We start from the raw sequence: 25,038 nt of genomic DNA, 5'->3' as shown, positions 1-25,038 counted from the left end.
AAGGGGAATGAATTAGTAGATGGGAGAGCACTCCTGTATTCTGTTTTTTCAGTCTGTCCCTTTTGATAAATAGATAACATTTTAAAATATAAAACATAATGTTTGTCTGTAAATACAGTGTGTAAAACAACTTCAGAAGCACCTGAAATAAAACTGATTGATGTTCAGAAAGAGGAAAATGGGAGGCAGGGAATAGGGATAGGATGGAGGCTTCAAGTCCACCTTTCCTACCAGCCGTGTGGGTGCCACTTAGCCTCACCACCAACCAGCCTCCTCATCTGTCGCATGGACTGCGGTGGCAGCCGTGTGAAGTAGCTCTCATTCATCTCCTGTCTGCCCACATTTGATCCATTTATCCACAGAGTTACCAGAGTGATCTTTCAAAACAAACAACTATGATGGAGTCATTCTCCTAACAAATCTAAAAACAGAGGAGTATTTTCCTTGAGGTGTTTGTGAGAGGGAAAAGGGTTAACCAGAAGACTTTTAATTTTGTTCAGTGAATTTGCAACTCTTGCATGCCAACTCTTCACCAGACCTTGAGTATTTAGCACTAAAAAGTTATATATATTGGAACTCTAGATAAGATTTTGTTGAAATGTGCTGGTGTGTGGTGCAAAGTCCAGGCACTGTGTTAGTGTGGCATGCATGGAAGATTCTTCCTGAACTAGCACTTCAGTATTCTGCTTCATGGCTTCCCTGAAGGATTTGTTCTTTAATGCCTTGGTGCCCGTTTACATTTGTTTCTCCTGCTTGGGTTGTAATGCCATATTTTTCTGTATATTTTCATCTTAGATGGCATCACTGGAATCTTTTCAGAGATCGTTCATTCTATTCTCTACTTTCCCCCAGGTTGAGTGTTCCCTTCTTTGAGCTCTTAGTACCTTATTTTGTTTTGTGATTATCATTTATTCTTGTTTGCCCACATCTCAGACTGTGAGCTCTTAGAGATGTCAGAGAATCAAAATTTACAAAGACATTCATTGTTTTAAATGCAGAGCCTGGCAATATTGCAACAAAACAAAACACTGCTTAATCTCTTCAACCATCTTTAATTCTTTCAGCAGCTGCAACCAGGGCAGCCCCAGAACCTTGAATGTTCATTCACTGGTCATCTTAGGAGGACTGCATTCGGGCTTGGTGGTTTTAAGAATATTCTGGAGAAATTTGGAAGGGCAAAGAATTTCTTTCCCTTTTCCCAGTACACATATATACCTCTCCACCTACTATAATTTGAGTCTGGAATTCTCATAATTTCACAAATTACTGTATAAAAAGGTTTTAAATTCTGATATATGAAATTAAGTCATTGATACTAAGGCAGTACTAGTTAACAGTCTGTTCTCTTACTTGGTTTAGGGCCAGTTGAGCAGAACTGCAGAGCATGAGCATCTGAAGGAAGCTTCCTGCCTGGAAAGAAGTTCTGTGAATGGCAAAGTAGGGACTCCTTTGAGGCTCCTTGACTTGAAAGTTTGTGTCAAGGAGATGTCTGTGCTGCTCTCTCATATGCCCACTTTTTAGCAGAACCATTCTGTGAGTTAGATGCAAGGAAGGCATTCTAGCAAGAATTAGTATTGCTCCTGCTTCATAAGCTGATGAGTTTTGTGTTTAATTATGTACAATAAATATGAGGGACTCTGTTTATTATCAGGAATGCTGACGTTGAGTGGGAAACATTTTAACTTTGAGTGTTCGGTCAGTCACTTAATTCAGAATCTTTTTCTGGAGTTGGTAGTAGTACCTCCTAAAACACTGCCAAGTATACCACTTAGTGCAGAGACTGTTAACTTTTATCATTTAATTGATATATTTCAGATCATTCATTGGATTATTGAGGCTACTGTTTTCCATCCTACAATGTATTACCATAGCTTATGCATACTGATGTGTTTTCTTTTGTGAATTTAAATTTGGACAATTTATTTTCTTCTAGGTTTTGGGCGGAAAGATGTAGTTGAATATTTGCTTCAGAACGGTGCAAATGTCCAAGCACGTGATGATGGAGGCCTTATTCCTCTCCATAACGCATGTTCCTTTGGTCATGCTGAAGTAGTCAATCTCCTTTTGCAACACGGTGCAGATCCAAATGCACGAGATAATTGGAATTATACTCCTCTTCATGAAGCCGCAATTAAAGGAAAGATTGATGTTTGCATTGGTGAGACCACTTTTTTTGAATTATCCTGAAAGAAAATTTGTTTATTTAACGTTTCTGGAGAGCCAAGGTATAACACCAGGATCAGTGTGTCTGGTGAGATCATCATAGCAGCTGACAGGAGCACACGTGAGAGGGAGAGGTCACATGCCCCAACAGGAGCTCAGCTTGAATCCCATAGGCCTCCTGAGACCATCCTCTCAGTGACCTCAGGACCTCCTCCAGCTGCCTTCCAGGTCTGCATTAACAGGAAGACTGGAATTAGGAATGTGAGCCAGGGAGCAGACCCAGGTTCTCCTATGTGGGATGATAGCATCCTAACCACTAAGCCACACACCCACTCCACCTCCATCTGTAAAGATCTACTGCTTGCTAGTATCGCCACCCTATGGATCAGATTTCCAGCAGATGAACTTTGAGCCAAAGTTCTGTAGCAATAATTAGTCTGTCTCTAAATTGATAATCTGGGCCCTGCACTGATAATAAAGTCCTCACCTTGAATGCACTGGGATCGCATATGAGTACCGTTCGTGTCCCTGCGACCCTGCTTCCCATCCAGATCCCTGCTTGTGGCCTGGGGGAAAGCAGTCGAGGATGGCCCAAAGTGTTGGGACCCTACACCTGCTTGGGATACCTGCAAGAAGCTCCTTCAGGTCAGCTCAGCTCTGGCCGTTGCAGTCACTTGGGGAGTGAATTAATAGATGCTCTTCCTGTCTCTCCTCCTTTTTGTGTATATCTGACTTTGCAATAAAAATGATCTTTAAGAAAACCAAATTGGTAATCTGAGGATATTGGATAAGTTTGTGAGAAAGTGGAATTTTAAAAATAACTTTGCAAATTTTTTTTTAATCCATACGTTATTTTTTCCTAGTAACATTTGCATAGGCTTTTTGAATGCCTTTTGTACTACTAAATTTCCAGAGGCTGAACTGAAGAACACTCCATGATTTAATCTAATCACTTTTGGGGAGGAGTGTCTTTGTAACATTGAGTTTAAATGTCTTTGGAAAATAGAGGACAAAGTTCTTGTTCTCTGGAAACTTGCATTCTCTTTGGAGATAAGATACACAAAGAACCGGATATAGACATAGTGGAATTAAGCACAGCTTGATACAGATTAATGAGTGCAGTGACTTGACTGGGGTCAGTCAGGGCTTGACTTCCTGGGCTCTTACCAGGAGGTAATAGAAGCTTCAAATGGTAAGTAGATAAGAAGAGAGCTCTTGGACCCTGCACAGTGGCCATTCTGTGCACATGCCAGGATTCTGTATGGGCGCCAGTTTTAATCCCAGCAGCCCCACATCCCATCCAGCTCCCTGCTTGTGAACTAGGAACAGATCTTCCCCCCCTCTCCTCTCTATATATCTGAATTTCCAATAAAATTAAGTTAATCTTTTTTTAAAAAGAAAGAGTTCTTTATAAGGAACTTTACATTTGGGGTTAGGGAGCTTGATGTTAATGTGTAGGCAACTGTGGAATAGTAAAGATTTTTGAGAAGGGGATGGCTGTGTGGTGTGATGATAGGAAGAGGAGGAGTAATCTAGTTAGGGACCAGGCTGAATGGATGGCAAAAGGAAGACCAGTTAAGAGGCTGTAACGCGAGTGGGAATTGCAGCAGGCATAGGACCTAGGGTCGTTAAAAATGGAAACAGGGAAAAAAAGAGACATTTCAAGAAAAAATTATCAGATCACTCATTCAGAACACTTGAACTTGTTTGAGGAAGTTTGAAAGATTTATCACTGATAGAAAATTGTGAAAAGTCTGTTTTGAGAGGTTTCATTAACTTGGTGTTTACTTTTCACATCCTAGCAAACTCAAGAATTTTTAATTTATTGACATTTTATTCCATTATGTCCTTAAACACAGTGGGAAAATCCCAGATTTCAAGGACTTGATAAAAACCATAAAATATCTGCATAAATTTTAATCAATAATAACTTAAATGTAAATTGAGTATTTTGGATATATTGGATTGAAATAATCTAAGATTAAACTGCTCAAGTTTTGTTTGTAGCTGTTAGAAAATTCTGAATTACATGTGTGGGTCATGTTTAATTTTTGCTGAAGACTGCAATGATTGATAGTAGACCAAAATGGAAAGATGAAAAGTAATCATATCAAAGAACAGGCGCTTAGCTTCCTCTCTTCCTGTGTTTGTCTATCTCCACTCAGGTCCTTGTGAACGGAAAAAGTGTGCTGGCATATTCTAGTGCAATGCAGAGCACAACACATCTCTTTGTGTGTGTCTTAGGTTACAGTGTCCCAGCTTTGGTTTGGCATTTAACTCTACAGAGTGTGTTTGGATTTTAGATCAACATCTAATGTAATTAACATTAAAAAAAACTACTCACCTGGCAATCCTAGCCCAGTATCCCTCCATTAAGTTTTTTTTTTTTAAGATTTATTTATTTTTATTACAAAGTCAGATATACAGAGAGGAGGAGAAATAGAAAGATCTCCGTCCAGTGATTCACTCCCCAAGTGACTGCAACGACCAGTGCTGCGCCAGTCTGAAGCCAGGAGCCAAGAGCTCTTCCAGGTCTCCCATGTGGGTGCAGGGTCCCAAGGCTTTGGGCTGTGCTTGACTGCTTTCCCAGGCTACAAGCAGGGAGCTGGATGGGAAACGGGACTGCCGGGATTGGAACCGGCCCCCACATGGAATCCCAGCACATTCAAGGTGAGGACCTGAGCTGCTAGACCATCACACTGGGACTCATTAAGATTTTTTAAAATTGTCATGGTAAATGCCTTGATTTTGGCGTACACCTGCCTATTCCACTAAGACTGGTTTGTCTTGTTGCTAAAGTGCCGTATATCATATCACTAATAGCCCAAGTCTATTGATTTGCTTTCTTGGCTTGTTTGAAGGTTAAGGACTTGATGACTAATAGCCTTAATAGAATTTATTGAAAGCGTAAAAAAGCTATCCAGTTTTTAATTTTAAAAATGTACCTGTGTCATCTCAAAAAAAACTACACATCTCCATTTTTGGGCTTCTAAGTCTTTAGGTATTTTATTTCTGCGGTGATAGAGCGTTCTTATTTGAGCCTGGTCACTTGTCACCAGCTGTGTAAATACCAAAGGAAATCTAACACTGAATTGAGGGTAAACTTAATTAACATATCTCTAAGAGTTAAATAATGGGATCGTTCATGTTTAAAGTATTGTAACATTTACCCATACTAGCAAGATAGAAAATATCTAAAAAAGAAACAAAGACTTGAAAACCAGAGTTCTTGAGAAAAATATTTACTAAAATCAGATTATTAGGATTACCATTTTGAAAGGTAGTGTTGCCGTTTTGCAGTGCTCTTACAGCATGGAGCTGAGCCAACGATTCGGAATACCGATGGAAGGACAGCACTGGATTTAGCAGACCCATCTGCCAAAGCAGTGCTGACTGGTAAGTCTATTACCTTTGATTATCCCAGGAAGAATATGCAGAACAATGTTACTGTGTAGTCAGTCCGCGTGTTAATGGCTACTGACCTCAGCTAGATTTAAGAAGTCAGTTCAGCTGTTCTCTTCTACACAGGTCATTCTTAAAGAGAAAATTTTGTTTTCAAATTGGTATTAAATTCTTAAGCAGAGGACTAATTTTTTGCTATTATGTATTCAGAATATTTTTAGATATCCCTGAATTTTTCAGGTAACTGATATTCACCCCATTCTATATTTTCACTCTCCATTTGTTTCTCTTAAAAAAAATTGATCATTTTGACAGAATTATTTCAGAAACTACCAGCTAGTCTCATTTCAAAACAGAATTCCTTGTGCATTGTTTTGGAACCTCAAAGAGTGGTAATTATTGTGCTCAGTTTTAACATACGGATGTCTTTGGAACCTGTTGAGGTATATGATGCTGTAGTTGGACTGACAAGCTTTTGTGAGTTCTGTCTAATTGCCATGTGCTCTCCTTTGGCAGTGTGTGCTTTCTGTTGACGTGCCTCTGCCATCCTGTTTACCAGATTTTTTTTTTTCTTGTACGATGACCATTAGAGTGTTGTTCTAAAGGTAGGGGCTTGAGGAATCTGTTGGGAACTTTGTAACTTGGACTTTGTGATGTTCGTTGTGACATAACTGAGAACATTTAGATTAGTCCTTGCAAAGATTTCCAGACGTATGAGCTGTTTTAGTGATTATCAATTCATTGTACATTTCCTTCTTCTCTTCTGTATTATTAGTTTCTTTTAATCTTCCCAAATGATCATGGGCACGGAATGCCTCGGCCTTCAGCACCCAATTGTGGACGACAGTTCAGAGAGTTGTCTCAGCAAATTATTGCATTAATTTAAATTTTATTATAAATTATAGTTAATCTTAAAGCAGTATTAAATAAGAAGTGTGAATACTGCAAGATGATAATAAGTATGTCCAATTAGTGACACTATAGGGTCTTTCTGTAATGGTGGCATATTGAGTTTTGTTTAAGTTTGATTTTAAATGAAGTTGTAGATACACCTTTTTGTCATTTAGGAAAAAAAAAATCTCATGAGTAGTCTACCACCCAAAGCAAACTTTGTTTATAACATGTTGGTACATTTCCTTCAGGGCTTTTCCTTTTCCGGATGCTTTTGTGTAGTTGTCATACTTCATTATGTAATGTTGAATCATTGTTTTTTTCCACTTTGATAGCATAGGTGCTTTGTGTTGCAACATAACTTGTAAAACTGCGAAATATTCTCTATTGACAAGTTGTTTATTGGGAACTTAATTTTCAAATTTAAGTACAGTTCAGTGGAAATCTTAATTTCAACTCTTTTTTAATTCACAGGTGAATATAAGAAAGATGAACTATTGGAAAGCGCAAGGTATGTATTATAAGCATGAACCATGAATACTTCACCACTTAAAATTTTTTATACTAAACTTTCTAAAAGAATAATATTTTGAAATGGCCTCAGTACATATCCCTACAGAGAATGATGAAAGATAACAGGTTTCTAATACATATTTATTTTTTGTAGGAGTGGCAATGAAGAAAAAATGATGGCTCTGCTTACACCATTAAATGTCAACTGCCATGCAAGTGATGGCAGAAAGGTAATTCTTTTTGCAATTGGGTTTCTGCTCTGATAGTTCAAAGATGCATTTATCTTATAAATGAAAATGTATTTGAACAGGCAGCTGATGTTTTCTTTTAAACTGAGGAGCATTGGATATTTCAGACATCATTCACAGGGTTTTTACCTGCTCAGACCTTTTATTCATTCATTCATTCATTGAGTTTCACTAATTTATTTGGTTAATATTGCAGTCAACTCCGTTGCATTTGGCAGCAGGATACAATAGAGTAAAGATTGTACAGCTGTTACTGCAACATGGAGCTGATGTTCATGCTAAAGATAAAGGGTAAGCATTTAAATGAAAATGAGGACTATTTACGTGTCGGCTATACTTACAACAAGCTTTGTAACCTTATAAAAGTGGTATGTTTTGCCAACTGGAATTAATATATAGTGAGCTTTTTATGCGAGGCAGGTTGCGTAATAATGAGGACACAGAAAATTTTAAACATAGAATTCATGAAGTTTGTGCTTTTGAGGAGATGAAAAGATACTCCCACTGCTTAACTTCTGATCCAGCTCCTGCTTATGCGCCTGGGAAGGCAGCCGGGGATAGCACAAATGCTTTGGCCTGTGACACTCAGGTGGAAACCAGGATGGAGTTCCAGGCTCCTGGCTTTGGCTTGACCCAGGCCTGGCCATTGTCACCATTTGGAAAGTAAACTACTGGATGGGAGATTGACTGTTCTTTCTCTGCCTCTCACCTTTAAAATAAATACATCTTTTAAAAAAGATAATTAAGAAACTGAGGCCATCTCTATCAAGTGCCAAGTAATAAATAGAATACTACAGGTATTCTCAGGAGGGGACTTACAATGCAGTGGTGGCTGAATCCTTCAAAAAGAAATGTTATTTGGCCTGGAACATATAGACAGATCACAAGAAAGCAAAGAGTGAGACTGGTATTGTGACTCAGTGGGTTAAGCTGCCATCTGTAATACTAGCATTGCATGTGAAGCCCAGTTTGAGTTCTGGCTGCTTTCCTTATCCAGCTCCCTACTCATGTACCTGGGAAAGCAGTAAAGGATGGCACAGTACTTGGGCTGCTTCACCTACATGGAAGACCTAGGTGGCCTTCCAGGCACAGGGCTTGGACATGGCCCAGCTCTGGCCATCACAGCCGTTAGAAGAAGCCAGCAGGTGGAAGATAATTCTGTCTCTTTCTCCCTCCCTCCCTCTTTCTCCCTGCCTCTCGCCTCCCCATCTAGCTCCCTCTTTTCCTGGCTCCCTCTCTCTTTCCTTCTTCTCTTCTCCCCCTTGCTCTGTAATTCTGCCTTCCAAATAAATTTTTTAAAAGATGAAAGCAGAGTTTAGAGAATATCATTCTGCAAGAAACCTGGTATAAGTGAAGGTGCTGAAGTAGGTTTAAGAAACAGTGACAGGGACTAGTGTTTGGTACTTGTGGTTTCCCATGTCCTATATCAAGAGTGGAGGCTAATTTTGTTAGGGGACAAATACAGTAGTCCCGAAGGAAATGGAAGTAGCATCGTAGGGGAGAGACTTGATTTGAAAGAGACTTAGTTTGCATTCGAATGGGTATTATTAAACTTTATACATTTTTATTAGAAGAGCACATAGCTATTCACTATGTAAATTTGAATTTATTAGAATTAAATTCTAATTTTTATGTTTCCTAGGACCTAGAGGGTCTATAGTAACACAAGCTTTTGCTTCCTCTACTTTTAGTGATCTGGTGCCATTACACAATGCTTGTTCTTATGGTCATTATGAGGTGACTGAACTTCTGGTCAAGGTTAGTTCTCTTGTATCTTTTTAATTATTTCTGTAATTGTATAAAATTATTTGGAATGCATGATATGTATTTTTTCTGTGTTCTTGGTACTTGATAAAGTTAGAAGTGTTTATAATCATAAAATATTGCAAATTGATAGGTGAGCTTCTGACTGGCAATTTATGAGACACTTTTTCCATTGGGAGAAATGTGTTCTCTTTGCTGAATAATTGGCTTCAAAAGGAAATTTGGAGAACATAGCTTTTCTAAGCTTCCATGATGGTAAATCGCATAATACTGGCAATTCTAATTTCTCTTAAATTTAAACATTCAGTACCTTGTTTCCTCCCCAGCATGGTGCATGTGTAAATGCAATGGACTTGTGGCAATTCACTCCTCTTCACGAAGCAGCTTCTAAGAACAGAGTTGAAGTGTGTTCTCTTCTCTTAAGTTATGGTGCAGATCCAACACTGCTAAACTGCCACAATAAAAGTGCTATAGATTTGGCTCCCACACCACAGTTAAAAGAAAGATTATCATGTGAGTATAAAAAATATGATTGTTCATTGAGTGATATTCTGATATCAATAAAAGGGTTTTTTTGGGTTTTTTTGTTTGTTTTTTACGGATTTAGAAATGCTAAAATGAACTTATTTTCCTTAACCATGACTATCTGCTCTTTTTAAAGTAACATATTTAATAATTTGGAAACTTGTTTTCTGCTCTAGAGATTGTTAAATGTATTAGTTTTTTCAAGTCAGATAACCCAGGCTGTGTGTATAAACTACAGATGTCATGCTTTTGAAATGAAAGTATCTAGGCTTATCGTTGCTAAGTCTTGGTAGTTAACCTTCTGTGAAGTAAGATTGCTTTCTTCACTTCCTTGTAAGTGGCAGGATGCCATATGGGTGCCAGTTCTTGTCCAGGTTGCTCCACTTCCCCATCCAGCTCCTTGCTTATGGCCTGGAAAAGTAGTAGAAGATGGGCCAAAGCCTTGTGACCTTGCACCCAAATGGGAGACTCTGAAGAATTTCCTAGCTTCAGATCAGCTCAGCTCTGGCCTTTGCAGCCACTTGAGGAATGAACCAGTAGTTGGGAGATCTTTCACCTTCTCTCTATAAATCTGCCTTTCCAATGAGAATAAATAAATCTTTTTTTAAAAGTTGTTTTTTTATAAACTTAATCCCTGTGATTTTCTGATAAGTATAAACAAAACCTACTATTGCTATTGTATCAGTGCTTGGATTGTCATGACCCTTTGTTTTATCTTGTTAAGATTTGTTTGAAAAAACAAGAGTTACAGAGAGAGGGAGGGATACAGTTGTTCCGTTGCTGGTTTATTCCCCAAATGACTGCTGTGAATAGGAATGGGCCAGGCCAAAGCAAGGAGCTTGATAAATGTCTGACACAGGGGTTGCAGATTCCCAAATACCTGGGCCATTAGAAGACAGCTGGATCAAAAGTGGAGCAGCTGGGACTTGTGGGATGCCAGGGTTGCAGGCAGCAGCTTTACCAGCTACACAACAATGCTGGTACCTGATTTATTCATTCATTCACGCATTCATCTCTGAAAAAAGTGGCATGCTTTGGAAAATTCTTAGAATGATTTGGTCTGTGAATATATGGGAATGTTTCCAATACTCTATAGACCAGTCGTTAATTAGAGCAGAACATGAGTCTGCCTTAGTTAACCCTTGGGTACAACTGAGGATGAATGGAAGCATAACTGAGAGAAACTGGAAACTGTTTTCAGGGGTTATGCTTAGAGAATGACTGGAGGCTCAATTTAGATGTTTTCGCAGATTGTTTTTTATTAAATTCAATACCAGGTATCTCTTACTAGATAATCTATGTTAATTTGGTGATTCTTACTTAGATTTAAATACTTGTGGTTCATTTAGATGAATTTAAAGGCCACTCATTGCTGCAAGCTGCACGAGAAGCTGATGTGACAAGAATCAAAAAACATCTGTCCTTAGAAATGGTGAACTTCAAGCATCCTCAGACACATGAGACAGCATTGGTAATGTTTTTCACATTTACGTTTTAAGATACAATAACCAAAAACTTGCCATACTAATCAAAATGTACTTTTAGTAACGGCATTGTTGAAATTTTAATTTTTAAAATTAATACCTATACATACAGAGGAAAAATATAGGTAGCTCAAGGAAGACAGTACTTTGTGTTATTGGTTTAAGTATCCATCCAGAAAAAAAAGTGTATTCATGTACTAGCATGTAGTAATTATGTCTTTTTCATCTTTTGTTATAGATGATATACTTGCTATGGGAGATATAAAAGTTAAGCTTACTATAAGAAATTTGGAATTCACAAAAAATGATTTTTAAAAAAATCACAATCCAAATTTTTTTTGAAGATTTTCTTTATTTTCATTACAAAATCAGATATACAGAGAGGAGGAGAGACAGAGAGGAAGATCTTCCGTCTGATGATTCACTCCCCAAGTGAGCTCTACGGCCGGTGCTGTGCCAATCCGAAACCAGGATCCAGGAACCTCTTCCGGGTATCCCACATGGGTGCAGGGTTCCAAGGCCTTGGGCTGACTTGACTGCTTTCCCAGGCCACAAGAAGGGAGCTGACCGGGAAGTGGAGCTGCTGGGATTAGAACTGGCACCCATATGGGATCCCGGGGCGTTCAAGTCAAGGACTTTAGCCACTAGGCCACGCCGCCAGGCCCCACAATCCAAATTTTAAAGAAAATTGCACATGCTTAGTATATTTCTTCCTGTTTTTGTACTTTTTTTCTTTCCAAATTATATCTCTGCAGTGTGAGCAAAGTCTTTTAGAAGCTGCTTCGCTAATACTTAGGGGCTACTTCCCTGTGGAGCTATAGCGTAATGCATATGGGTAGTAAAGTTCAAGGCAGTGCAGTCACCAAGTAGGAACTAGCAAGGGCGGTGGATGAAAGACGGGAGAGGGATGGTGGTCAGAGGCCAGGTGAAAGGTAGAAATTTAAACAGAAAAAGTAAGTCCTCTTGTATGGATTGTCAGTTGTAAGTGGAAAAAAGTAAGGAAGCTAACGTGTTTAGGAGCAGACATAGCTTTACTTAGTTAACATGGTGACTTTCTTTCCTTGTGCTATAAACTATGAACATTATATAGGAACACACACACATGTTTTTAACCCTTTTACTAATTCACTTGTAAACATCATTCCAGGAAAAGAAAAATAACAACTGTAAACTATTAAGAAATGATAGCAAAAAATAAAATCACAACAGCATTAGTAGTACCAAGAAACTTGAAAGGGTTTATGTGGAAATTTTATACCTTGAGACACTAATATGGTAGTCTCCCTCTTATCTATAGGGAATGTCCCAGAGTTCCCAGTGGGTTCCTTCTTATGGATAGTACCAACTGTGGATATACTGTGTTTTTTCTTATACAAACATACGTATAATAAAGTTTAATTGTAAATTAAACAAAATAAGAGATTAACAGCAGTAATTTGCCATAGAACTTCATACCCTTAGTGTGATTTTTTGTTTGTTTGTTTCTTTAGTAAGGCAGTACTTTTTACCTTGTACTACAGTGACGCACCTCAGAGCTTCTCTCTGGCATATCTGAGTTATCAGCATCTCAGCTCGTGTCCTTTGAGGTTGTGATTCAGTACAATAAGAGTTACTTGAAGCAAAGCACTGCACTACCTTGACTGTAGATCTGATAGCCAGGACAGCTATGGGCCAGGACTGAGTGGGGGAGACAATGGGGCAAGTAGCATGGAGCACAAACAGCATGACTACACTGAACAAAAGATTGATTCACAAAATTCCTAGACACAATGGCATAAGATTTTATCATATCTATCAAAACGGTACATAATTTAAAACTCCTGAAATGTTTATTTCTAGAACTTTCATTTAATATTTTTTGACCAGAGTTAGCTACCAGTAACTGAAACCACAGTGGCCAGAGCTGAGCCGATCAAAGCCAGGGACTTGCTCTGGGTCTCCCACGTGGGTGCAGGATCCCAAGGCGTTGGGCCATCCTCCACTGCTTTCCCAGGCCACAAGCAGGGAGCTGGATGGAAAGTGGAGCAGCCAGACACGAACCGGTGCCCATATGAGATCTTGGGCATAATGCCCCAGGCCATGGGACAGTTTTAGTAAACAATATCCATACCTTTTATTCCATGGGCTCTCAGTTGCAATTTGAACATAAAAATTGACTTAGTAAGTTATCACTAAGTCATTATTGGACACTTGTGAATGAGTATCATTTTGCACTTCAGGGATTCATAGATATGAGCCATGAACACAAAATTTTTCCAAGATTTGTAACTAGCAAGACTATGCTTATGTAAAGATGCTAAAGCCCCAAACTGCAGAGCATATCTTTTCCTATCACGGATTTTACTGAATAAGAAATCCAAGCTCTGGGCCTGGTGCTGTGGCTAAAGTCCTCGCCTTGAGTGCACCGGGATCCCATATGGGCACCGGTTCTAATCCCGGCAGCCCCACATCCCATCCAGCTCCCTGCTGTGGCCTGGGAAAGCAGTCAAGGATGACCCAAGGCTTTGAGACCCTGCACTCATGTGGGAGACTTGAAAGAAGCTCCTGGCTCCTGGCTTCAGGTCGGTGTAGCTCTGGTCATTGAGGCTGCTTGGGGAGTGAATCATTGGACGGAAGATTGTCTGATTATGTCTCCTCCTCTGTGTATATCTGACTTTGCAATAAAAGTAAATAAATCTTAGAAAAGAAATCCAAGCTCTTCTGGAGCCATTGGTTCAGAGAGACAGATACTGCTCAGCTTAGCAGCTATTTCATCAGTCCTGTTAAACAAAATTGAAAGCTAACCAGTATTTTGTCAATTCCACTCAAGTAAAGAATCACCAACTTTGGGTGTTTTCAGGCATATTAGAAACACAATGTTTTGAGAGTAATATTGGTCACATTGGTATTTTTAACTATTTTAATTGCAAAGGCAGATTTACAGAGTAAAGGAGACACAAAGAAAAAATCTTCATCCTCTGATTCACTCCCCAAGTGGCTGCAGTGGCCAGAGCTGATTGATCCAAAACCAGGAGCCCAGAGCTTCTTCTAGGTCTCCCACTTAGGTGCAGGGTCCCAAGGCTTTGGGCTGTCCTTGACTGCTTTCCCAGGCCACAAGCAGGGAGCTGGATGGGAAGTGGAGCAGCTGGGACCCAGGACAAAAACTGGCACCAATATGGGGAAACAGCGCCCATATGGGATCCCACCGCTTGCAAGGCTTTAGCTACTAGGCTACTGCACTGGGCCTGTCACATTAGTTTTCACATTGGTATGGCTTGTTTCGAAGATGTGGAACAGCTATAAAGTTTGATGAAAATATTTAATAACAAATATCTGAATAGATGAAATTTTCAGGCCCTGTCAGAATTTGATAACTGTTATGCATTCCATTCACTGCCGAATCTTTCAGTTAGATAAAATCTTTCAAGTTAGATTAAAAAATGAAACAGAAGTTAAATAACTCCTTTGTTATTCTTGATTGGAAATAGTGTTGTTAAATAAAACTCAGTTCTGTTCAGTCTTCATTAATGCCATAATTTAAATCATTTAGCATTGTGCTGCTGCATCTCCATATCCCAAAAGAAAGCAGATATGTGAACTGTTACTGAGAAAAGGAGCCAACATCAATGAAAAGACTAAGGAGTAAGTGTATTTTCAATAACGAAATATTACTGATGTTTTATCTTCTGGGAGATAATGCTCATTGTCCATTACTGTTTTCTTTTTTAGATTCTTGACTCCTCTGCACGTTGCATCTGAGAAAGCTCATAATGATGTTGTTGAAGTGGTGGTGAAACATGAAGCAAAGGTATGCTTCCTTTCCGGTCGTTTTTGATAATGCAGTGAGTTATTGTGTGTGTCCAGGACTTTTAGCAGTTTACACTCCAGAATATCTCCAGTTAGGCGTACTAATCTGGTCTGATTTTCTTGTCATCATTTTTTACTTGTCTCTTGTATTCTTTGGTTACCTTGATAATTCCTGTTACTTACTCCAGGTAAATGATTCAAATAATTGAACTGAAAACATCAGATTGCCGCACTGCTGTTTAATCTCTTCTTCAGTTGCCATATGTGTGCATTGCATTGTATTCATCAGCTTAATATGTTTTCACCAAAAACCATCCTTTATTAACCATGAGCTTTTAAAAATATTATTTAGAAACATTTACACGTAGTGTGTCAGATTTAAAAGATGAAAATCTCCCCCTCCCCCAATTGCAGTTTTCAATTGTAGATCCTTAGATTCATCAAGCAGAATCTTGACTAGAAATTTAGTATATTAATAGAGAAAGAATGCAGCTGCCCTTTCTTACCTGAGCTTCACTCATTGGTTTTTTTCTTACCTGTCCTTCCTTGAGTTTGTACTCACTGAGTTCTCCAGTTTATTTTTGTGTTCTTTCTCAGAATCCTTAATCTCTGACTTGGGGAAATTCTTGATAATGTATAATCTTGATCTTTCTTCTTGTAAGTTCTCAGATAAAACAGTTTATTTTCCCTTGACTGCTTGGCGTATTTCTATGTTTCTGTGTTCTGTCACTTTTTATTAGTTGAGTCCCACAATTTTCGAAGTGAATGTTTTACACGTTTCAGTCAGTTATTTCAGCAAATTATTTAACTCACCTGACTAACTAAAATTGTTTTTCCAGTTTCTGTAAGCATGGAGATTAGCTGCTCAAAGTCTAGTCATTGAGATTTTGAAACTATATTCCTGTTAGAATATTCCCTGATTTGATTTCGGCTAATATGTCAAAATACTCGAATAGCCTAAGGATTGACTACAGACAACCTTATTTCTCAGTTATATTTTGAATAATTGTTTTTGGTGGTAAGACAGGGTAGAAATGAGATGGGGGAGTCAGTCCTAATGGGTAATTTTTGTGGAGAATTTCAAAAGTAAAATAAGGTTCAAAAAAATGTTTTGAGAAGACGTATTCGTTTTTATTGAAAAGGCAGATCTACAGAAAGGAGAATCATATAAAAATATCTTCTGTGTGCTAGTTCACTCCCCAAGCAGCCACAACAGCTGAAATAGAGCCCATCCAAAACCAGGATCTAGTAACTTCTTGCTGGTCTCCCACATGGGTTCAGGATCCCATGGCTTTGGGCCATCCTCCACTGCTTTCAAAACAGAAGCTGGATTGGAAGTGGAGCAGCTGTGACACGAGCAGGCAGCCACACAGGATGTTGGCTGTTGGAGGCGAAGAATTAGCCAATTGAGCCATCACGTTGGCCCCTTCAGTTTTTCTTTAGATGAAAAATTTACATGCAGTGAGACACATGTGCATTTGCTGAACTTTGACTATTGTATACACCTATGTCAATAAAAATAATAACAAGGAATGCAACTTTAACCCACGCCAGAGACAACTGTTTCAATGTCCTCAAGAAGTAACTGTTTGAAATTTTTCTGACATAAATTATACGTGTTTTTCCCGAGACTTACACGGAATCAGATATTGAGTTCCTTTTGTGTGACCTTTTTCATCTCAGGATAATGTCCTAGAAATTCATCCACATAATAGTTTTTTCATTTTATTGCTTTTGAATTTGTTGTGTGACTAGATTGTGTATTTTACTTGATAAAGTAGAAGACTAAATCCATAGAGGTTTTAATGCTAGTTTGTATCTAGGTTTCTTGTTGATTATTAATTATCTTGAAGCTAGTGTAGATATTTCTAGATGCAAAAACCCATAAAAGTACAAGTATTCAATTTCCCTAGGCAATTCTAGCTCTAAGTATGTTAGGTTTATGAATGCTTTAATAGTAAACATGATTTTGTTTAATTCCACATTTTTTGTTTCTTTTGAGAGAGAAAGAAAGGGAAAGGGGAAGAGAAAATTCCAGTCTGCGGGTTCATTCTACAAACTGCCACAAGAGCCTGGGCTGGGCCAGGCCAGGCGACAGCCATGAGCTGGAATCCCAGTCCGGATCTCCCTCATGAGTGGCAGGAGCCTGGCTACGCGAACTGTCGTTGTGGGCTCCCTGGAACTGCATTAATCCCAGGCTGGAGTCAAGGCCCCGAGCCCAGTTCAGATCTAGGCACACCAATATAGGACACAGGGAGCCTGCCCTAACCGCTCACATTTTTAAACTAAATATGGGTCATCTTTCTAACGTCAGCCTTTATGAATTACTGAATTTATGTTTATATTTGAGAAGAACAATACTTGTTTGGCACTGGATAATGGACTTCACAGAAGAATAATTGATATAAGAATAATAGACACTTGAATCAGCAAGCATTAAATACATGATGTTTTTAAATTGAGAATGCCTATCTAATATCAACTTTTCCTGCCTTGTTAAGGTCAACGCTCTGGATAATCTTGGTCAGACTTCTCTACACAGAGCTGCACACTGCGGTCATCTGCAAACCTGCCGTCTCCTTTTGAGCTATGGCTGTGATCCTAACATCATATCCCTCCAGGGCTTTACTGCCTTGCAGATGGGAAATGAGAACGTGCAGCAACTGCTTCAAGGTAGTCAAAGGTTTCTGTGACATTAAATTTTTTAACTTAACCTTTATAATTTCTCACATCAAGTGTTACTTGTAAGATTTGGTAATAAGAAAATGGGGGAGAAATTTTTGACTGTTTCTTCATTCATTTAATTCTGCATCAACTCATACTCAATTCTCAGATGCTTACAAGATTATAATTATCCCTCTTGGTATCTGTCAAAACTGAATTATGACTGCTTTCAAGATTCTCTTTACTTCCTCTTTTCCCACCCATTTGTTTCTGTGTCAGTTTTGGGGATAATACTAGTCCTATTTGGTTGTTTAGTGATAGAAGTTATAATCATGCCAGTTTTATGACAAGTATTATTACATATAGCTTCACTTACCTTTCAAATAGTTTATTAGAATCAATCGTTGAAGTGGCATTTACACATCTAAAAGTATAATTGTCAAATTATCTTTGAAAAAAATTCCACTGTTTTTATACTCCTGCTAAGAGTGTGTGAAGGGCCTAGCATGGTAGCCTAGCAGATAAAATCCTCGCCTTGCCTGCGCCAGGATCCCATATGGGCACCAGCTCTAATCCCAACAGCCCCGCTTCCCATCCAGCTCCCTGCTCGTGGCCTTTTGAAAGCAATCGAGGATGGCCCAAAGCCTTGGGACTGTGCACCCGTGTTGGAGACCCAAAAAAGGCTCCAGGCTCCTGGCTTCAGATCAGCTCAGCCCCTAGCTGTTGTGGCCACTTGGGGAGTGAGTCATCAGACGTAGATCTTCTTCTCTATCTCTCCTTCTGTTTATATATCTGACTTCCAAATAAAAATAAATATATATTTTTTAACAATAAGAGTATATGAAAGGACCTCTTTCCTTGTCATATTTTCCATGGGTGGGTGTGCATGTGTGAATTCTAGAAGTGATTGATGTTTTTTTAATGCAAACTATAGATACATGGTCAGTGTAAACCCTGCATCCATTTTCTCTTTTAGCACTAGTAGATGGGGGTGGGAAGAAGACTTAATTCCTGTTTCTTATGAGTAAGTTAGGACATAATTTTAATACTTATTAACCAGTTCTCTTTTCTGTGTAAATTGTTCATATTCTCTTCCCATTTCTTGGGAGTTTTTCTAGGTTTTCCAAGAATGCCTTCTGCATTAAAATCAAACTTTAAGATGCTGCATTTTGCAATTCAGCTTTTCTGTTTGTTCTTCACCTTGCTGCTTTATGCAGTACTAAACAGAAATTAACAACTGTCCCCGTCTTCTTTCTAGAGGGTATTCCGTTGGGGAATTCAGAGGCTGACAGACAGTTGCTGGAAGCTGCAAAAGCTGGAGATGTAGAAACTGTGAAAGTAAGATACTATGCTTGTATCTTTGTTAACTTTTGCTGTTTTATCTTGTCGTTGATCAATTATTTTGTACTGTTAAAGAGCCTGGTTTATTTCTGTGGGCCATGATTATACAGATGAGCAATATAACCTAATTCTTCTATGCCTGAAAGAATTGTTGATTAATAAAATGCATGTCAATAAATAGCATGTTCCCAAATTATATACACTTCACATAACAAATGGGATTTGTTTAAAGAATCTATTTTTTTAAATAAAATTTATCAAATTGTTCGCTGTTGTTTAACTGACAAATGAGAAAAAAGTGAGACTGCTATGTCACTTCAATCCAGATATTTGAACTTTTTTTCTTTTCATTTCTTGCCTTCTGTTACTGTTTTTTGTAGTGTGAGAATTTCGTGTTACCGCAGTCAGAGCCACTGTCCCCTCATGTTTAATTCATTGACCTTTACGTGGAAATATGTGTAATGTCTTACTGCACGAACCAGAACTTAGTTTTCCCACAGAAATTGTATATTCAAGTTAAGTAGCTCAAACACTTCACATTTTGAAAAAGCAAGACTGTTTTTACAATTCAATTAATATAAAATACAATTTTGCACACCTTTTTTCATGGGTCAAATCTTCAGTAATGTAATTATGTTACTTTAATTTTCATAGTTAGAAAAACAGTTTTTTAGACTATCTCACATCAGTGCTGGTTGTTTTAAGAAGACGCTGACATAAATTTTAGGAAGCCTTATTTGTAAAGCTTGCCGCAGGGAGCCCTTTGCTCTCACTCTGTCAGAGGTATCACATTTAAAAGTCCTATCATTGTTTCCTGTTTTATCTGCACCACTAGTATACACATCTCAAAAAACAAAAATTTAAATAAAAATACTATAACACTTTTATTAATTAGCATGATTCATTCTTAATTGTTCTCATTCCCTCATGTTAGAGACTGACAGAATATTAAAAAGAGGATTTTGTTTCCATTACTTCTGACTTACGGAAAAAACATAGCTTGAATTAAGGGTTATAAACTAATTATTTTAAGAGAAATGAAGAAAGTTTTTAACAGTTAAAGGTTAATTAGCCGATTGTTGTGAGGGAGAACAGGTAAAGTTAAATGCCCATCTTGTCAATAGCGTACCTGATATTTATTAAACAATATATTAGAAACAATTTTTTTTTCTTAAAAATGGAAGGGGTTTGGGGAAGAGCTAGAAAACAAATGAACTTTGTAACAGGAATTGGCCTTGGAAAACAAACTAGTGGCACCTGATTGAAAAAGGCTACCTCTTCCTGTGCTAGACCCCACACTCAATTCCCTGACTTCTGCTCCTAAAATCTCAAGATGGAAATGTACCTCTGGCAGCCTGGCTGTTGTTTATCTCTCTCAGAAACACTAAGACAGTAACACCTGTACATTGCCAGTTCAAAAAAGAAAGCCTCGGGGCCCGGCAGCGTGGCCTAGCGGCTAAAGTCCTCCTCACTTTGAACGCCGGGATCCCATATGGACACCGGTTCTAATCCCAGCAGCTCCACTTCCCGGCCAGCTCCCTGCTTGTGGCCTGAGAAAACAGTTGAGGACGGCCCAAAGCTTTGGGACTCTGCACCCGTGTGGGACACCTGGAAGAAGTTCCTGGATCCTGGTTTTGGATCAGCATAGCACCGGCCGCTTGGGGCTCATTTGGGTAGTGAATCATCGGACGGAAGATCTTCCTCTCTGTCTTTCCTCCTCTCTGTATATCTGCCTTTCCAATAAAAATAAATAAATACATCTTAAAAAAAAAAAAAGAAAGCTCTTTCAGCTAGCTTTCTCATATGAACCAAGAACATGGGAAAAATGAGTTACAGTTGTTATAATTTCCCCAAACATAATAGGACCAATAATATTCTGTTAATTTATTCTTTATCTTATGGCAAGATTCTCTGAATTTGATTTCATAACTAACAGCATCAACATCATGTGAGAACTTACTGGAAATTTAAACTTTGAGTTCATACTCCAGATAATTAGAAAATCTCGGGATGGGACGTAGTGTCCATGGAGGTTTAAAATCACCTCAAGATCCTGTAAAATGCAGGTTGTGTCTCAGTTTTGTTTGGATCTAAGAGTCTAGATGAATAACAAGGTCCTCGGTGATGCTAGTGCTGGTGCTCCTGTGATCTAGTGACCCTATATAGATATAAATACATCAGAAATTTGAAATTTTAGCAAGTTGAAAACATGCTCACATATTCCATCTTACAGAAACTGTGCACCGTTCAGAGTGTCAACTGCAGAGACATTGAAGGGCGTCAGTCTACCCCACTCCATTTTGCAGCTGGATACAACAGGGTATCTGTGGTGGAGTATCTGCTACAACATGGGGCTGATGTGCATGCTAAAGACAAAGGGTCAGTACCAACAGTTGCCTTGGCCTCTTTTTTCTGTATCTTTTTCTGACTTTTAAAGCAAAGTCAATATTTTCATGGTAGCTGGTAGCCTTCTATTTCCCCTCAATCCCCACATACAACCCCAGAAGTTTTTTCGATACCATTGGCTTCAATATGATTTCAGTAAGATTTTATTATGGCAAACACTTACTATAAAGCCTAATGCCTTGTAATTATATACTGATCAGACAGATAAAAACACACATACATAGAATTTTCATGCAGATTTTTGTTTTTATGTAAGATATTTGAGTTCTTCAGTTCAGAATCACTAAATATGAATCTAGATAGCCAGTATATATGTGGTTGTGATGCTCACTGAATTTTCTGTACTTAGAATACTTCAAACTTTTTTGGGTCAGCGGCATGGCACAGCACGCTGATCCTCTGCCCTGTGGCACTGGCATCCCATGTGGGTACTGATTCATGTCCCAGCAGCCCCACTTTCCATCCAGCTCCCTTCTTGTGGCCTGGGAAAACAATCAAGGATGGCCTTGGAGCCCTGCACCCACATGGGAGACCTGGAAGAAGCTCCTGGCATCAGATCAGCTCAGCTCAACTCTGGCCAGCAGATTAGTGATTTCTTTCTCTGTAGAAATCTACCTTTCAAATAAAAATAAATTTTTTTTTAAATTTTTTTTCTCCCAATCCCTCTGAAAGGAATTACATTTCTGTTTTCAATAAATTTAGATTCTTCAGAGCGTAATCAGTATTCTTATTCAGTTAACAAAATGTTTCCTCAGTTATATATTATTTATAGTGAAATACATGGCTGTGTGGTGTCATTGCTGATTTTACTTTTTCATTTCAGAGGTCTTGTACCTTTGCACAATGCATGTTCTTATGGACATTATGAAGTTGCAGAACTTCTTGTTAAGCATGGAGCAGTAGTTAATGTAGCTGATTTATGGAAATTTACACCTTTACATGAAGCTGCAGCAAAAGGGAAATATGAAATTTGTAAACTTCTCCTCCAGGTATGTACAAGTACAGACTGCAGAACATGAGAATTACATAGAATATGTTTTACAATTTTTTAAGTAACTCTTAACTCTGTACCTGGATTTTAGAATAAAAGTGATGTCCTTTGTATTTCAATTTACAAATATATTGAGTTTCATTGGGCCCTGGCATGGTGGCCTCATCGCTGGGGTCCTATGTGGGATGCCCGAAGAGGCTTCAAGCTTCTGACTTTGAATCAGCTCAGCGACAGCCATTGTGGCCACTTGGAGGGTGGGCCAATCTTTAAAAAACAAATTTTCATATACAAGTAATTATCACTTATGATAGTTCTCTGGGTATTATATTTATTTTTGCTGTTTAGCACTTCAGCTTCAAAATATGTAGTAAGCTATGTGGATTTTAAGCCAGGCCTATTTATCATTGAGAAAGTTGCTGATAGTGGCAAACTTTGGCGTAGGGGAAAAGTTGCTACCCAAGGTACCAGCAACCCATGTGGGTGCTAGATTATGTCCTAGCAGTTCCACTTTCCAATCCAGCTCACTGCTTATAGCCTGGCAAAAGCAACAGAGGACGGCCCAAGTGCTTGGGCTCCTACCTATGTGGGAGATTTGGAAGAATCTCGTGGTTTTGACCTGGACCATTCTTGGCCTTTGAAGCCAGCCAGCCATCTGGGAAGTAAACCAGCAGATGGAATTCTCTTCCTCCTTCCTTCCTTGCTCTGTCTCTAACTTTCAAATAAATGATTTTGTTTAAATGATGATATCAGTTTACTGTAGGTACCAGTGAGTATCTTACAGTTAAAGATAGCATTATACTTTAATATCTTAGTGACGGTATACCTAAAAGCTAATTTTTAATAATATTACATTATTTTGAGCATAGTTTAAATTTTCTACTATATTAATACATAATAAAAATCCAATATTGAACTGTTCCTATATTCTATATAATTTTTTGTATATGAAGTAACCATTAATAATAGTCATAAGCTTTAAGGTATTCTCAAATGATTTTTTTTTTTTTTTTTAGTGTAGTTGCATTGACTTTTCTCATTGAGCAAAGACGTGCTTAAGCCAGTTTCTCCAATTTTTTTTTTCACATATGTAGCATGGTGCAGACCCTACAAAGAAAAACAGAGATGGAAATACGCCTTTGGATCTTGTTAAAGATGGAGATACAGATATCCAAGATTTGCTTAGGGGAGATGCAGCTTTGCTAGATGCTGCCAAGAAGGGTTGTTTAGCCAGAGTTAAAAAGTTATCTTCACCTGATAATGTAAATTGTCGTGATACCCAAGGCCGACATTCAACACCTTTACACTTAGCAGGTGAGTGAATAAAGTGTCATGGATTTAGGCATCTAAGATTTATTGTAGCTGAGGAAAATTCTTCCTGTAACTAAAACTTGGAAAATTTGAATCAAGCATCTTCTAATACCACCATTATACTTTTAGTATTTTCATACAGGAAAGCCATACATCACGTTTTTAGCAAGTTCCAGCTCACTTTAGCATTGACAACATTGAATTTACTCAAAAATTAAAACAGGCTTTGTGATCACAGTTGACAGTCTGTATCAACTGTCTGTATTGACTATATTTTGTTTGCTTTTTCTTTGATGAGTGAGTTTTTTAAAATACTGCTTTAGGCGTTCTTCACTTTGGGAAGCTAAAGCTTTCCATTCTTCTGATAGCAGCTAACCACTAGCAGGAAAGCAGTGCTTTTCACAAGTTACAATAAACTAAACCTTTTGGCAAGTTACTGTTTTAGATTGCAATAGCCACCATGACCAGATGACAGATGGGCTAGAAAATAGTTATTTGTTCCCAGTTGTGGAGGGTAGATTTCTGAGATCAGTGGGTCAGAAGCTCTGAAGGACACCCAGTCATGTATGTTCACTATAGTGACCACATTTTAACTTAACCGTGACTTTAAAAGCCCTATCTCTGCATACATCCACATGATAAGGTGTTGGAATTGGTGCTTCAGTGGAGAAGGTTGAGGAGGCGAACATTCAGTCTGTAACATTTGTTCTGAGTTTTCATATCAGTAGAATCCTGTTATAGTTGGCTCAAACAACTTTTATCTAATCATGATTTAAAAAGAAATAGAAGCAGCAGACATTTGTCTAATTGAGAGTTCCACCATCTCACTTATGACTGCCTGGATTTGACTCCTGCCTCCACTCCCTGCTTCACCTTCCTGCTTGTATAGACCCAGTGAAGCAGCAGTAGAAGGCTCAGCTAGTGCTGGGAGGGTTAGGTATGTCACTTGCAGCTTTGACCCCATTCCAGCTCCAACCATGTTGCAGGCATTTTGGAAGTGAAATACTCTCTACCTCTCAAAACCTTCTAAAAGAGAACAGGTAGTACATATGTTTCTGCTCTTTTGTGAAATATCCATATATTCAGTCTTAATGTAGTACAACTTAGAGTTGACATTGTTGACATTTAAAAGATAACTTTGGTTATGTATGATTTCAACCTTTAAATTCTCGCTCCATATAAATTGGGGCCCCACTATCCAGAGGTACAGATGACTCCATCTGTGTGTCTTTTAGAGCATCCTGGAAGTGATAAGTCAGTCCCAAGTGACAAATGTGTGAGAAAAAACTTACTGCCTCTGCTGGCTAAAGGAGTTTCTAGTCTATACAAGCAAAATATGACTTGATCTCTGGAAATTGTGCTGTGCACACTTACATTATCTCATGTGTTAGTGTGAAATGCTATACCTTGAGACTGGAAGGACTTTTAAGATTAGTGTGCTCCTGAGCTGATGATAGTTTTTGGATTTGTCTTTTTTTATTTGATCTTTTAAAATTACTTTGCTTTAGATGCCTCGGTAAAAGAATAGAAACTATAGCAAAATAGGAACAAA

At 38.4% G+C, this 25,038-nt stretch overlaps 1 protein-coding gene across 2 annotated transcripts in view; it reads left to right on the top strand.

Moving 5' to 3' along the window:
* TNKS2 (tankyrase 2) overlaps positions 1 to 25,038 on the top strand; it is a 55,172-nt gene that overhangs the window by 11,027 nt on the left and 19,107 nt on the right. For both annotated transcript variants that reach the window (XM_040970487.1, XM_040970485.1), the window contains exons 2-16: positions 1,934 to 2,158; positions 5,464 to 5,559; positions 6,931 to 6,967; positions 7,124 to 7,199; positions 7,414 to 7,508; positions 8,909 to 8,975; positions 9,308 to 9,494; positions 10,856 to 10,977; positions 14,520 to 14,611; positions 14,699 to 14,777; positions 17,278 to 17,449; positions 18,699 to 18,778; positions 21,015 to 21,160; positions 22,011 to 22,176; positions 23,270 to 23,489. In XM_040970487.1, coding sequence (XP_040826421.1) covers positions 1,934 to 2,158; positions 5,464 to 5,559; positions 6,931 to 6,967; positions 7,124 to 7,199; positions 7,414 to 7,508; positions 8,909 to 8,975; positions 9,308 to 9,494; positions 10,856 to 10,977; positions 14,520 to 14,611; positions 14,699 to 14,777; positions 17,278 to 17,449; positions 18,699 to 18,778; positions 21,015 to 21,160; positions 22,011 to 22,176; positions 23,270 to 23,489 — 1,860 coding nt within the window. The remainder of the gene's footprint in view (positions 1 to 1,933; positions 2,159 to 5,463; positions 5,560 to 6,930; positions 6,968 to 7,123; positions 7,200 to 7,413; positions 7,509 to 8,908; positions 8,976 to 9,307; positions 9,495 to 10,855; positions 10,978 to 14,519; positions 14,612 to 14,698; positions 14,778 to 17,277; positions 17,450 to 18,698; positions 18,779 to 21,014; positions 21,161 to 22,010; positions 22,177 to 23,269; positions 23,490 to 25,038) is intronic.

Source organism: Ochotona curzoniae, unplaced genomic scaffold (genome assembly GCF_017591425.1).
Source record: "Ochotona curzoniae isolate NIBS_2020 unplaced genomic scaffold, NIBS_Ocur_1.0 scaffold_4763, whole genome shotgun sequence".
Taxonomy (NCBI): domain Eukaryota; kingdom Metazoa; phylum Chordata; class Mammalia; order Lagomorpha; family Ochotonidae; genus Ochotona; species Ochotona curzoniae.
Note: the sequence above shows the minus strand (reverse complement) of the source record. Positions and strands in the feature narration are given on the sequence as shown.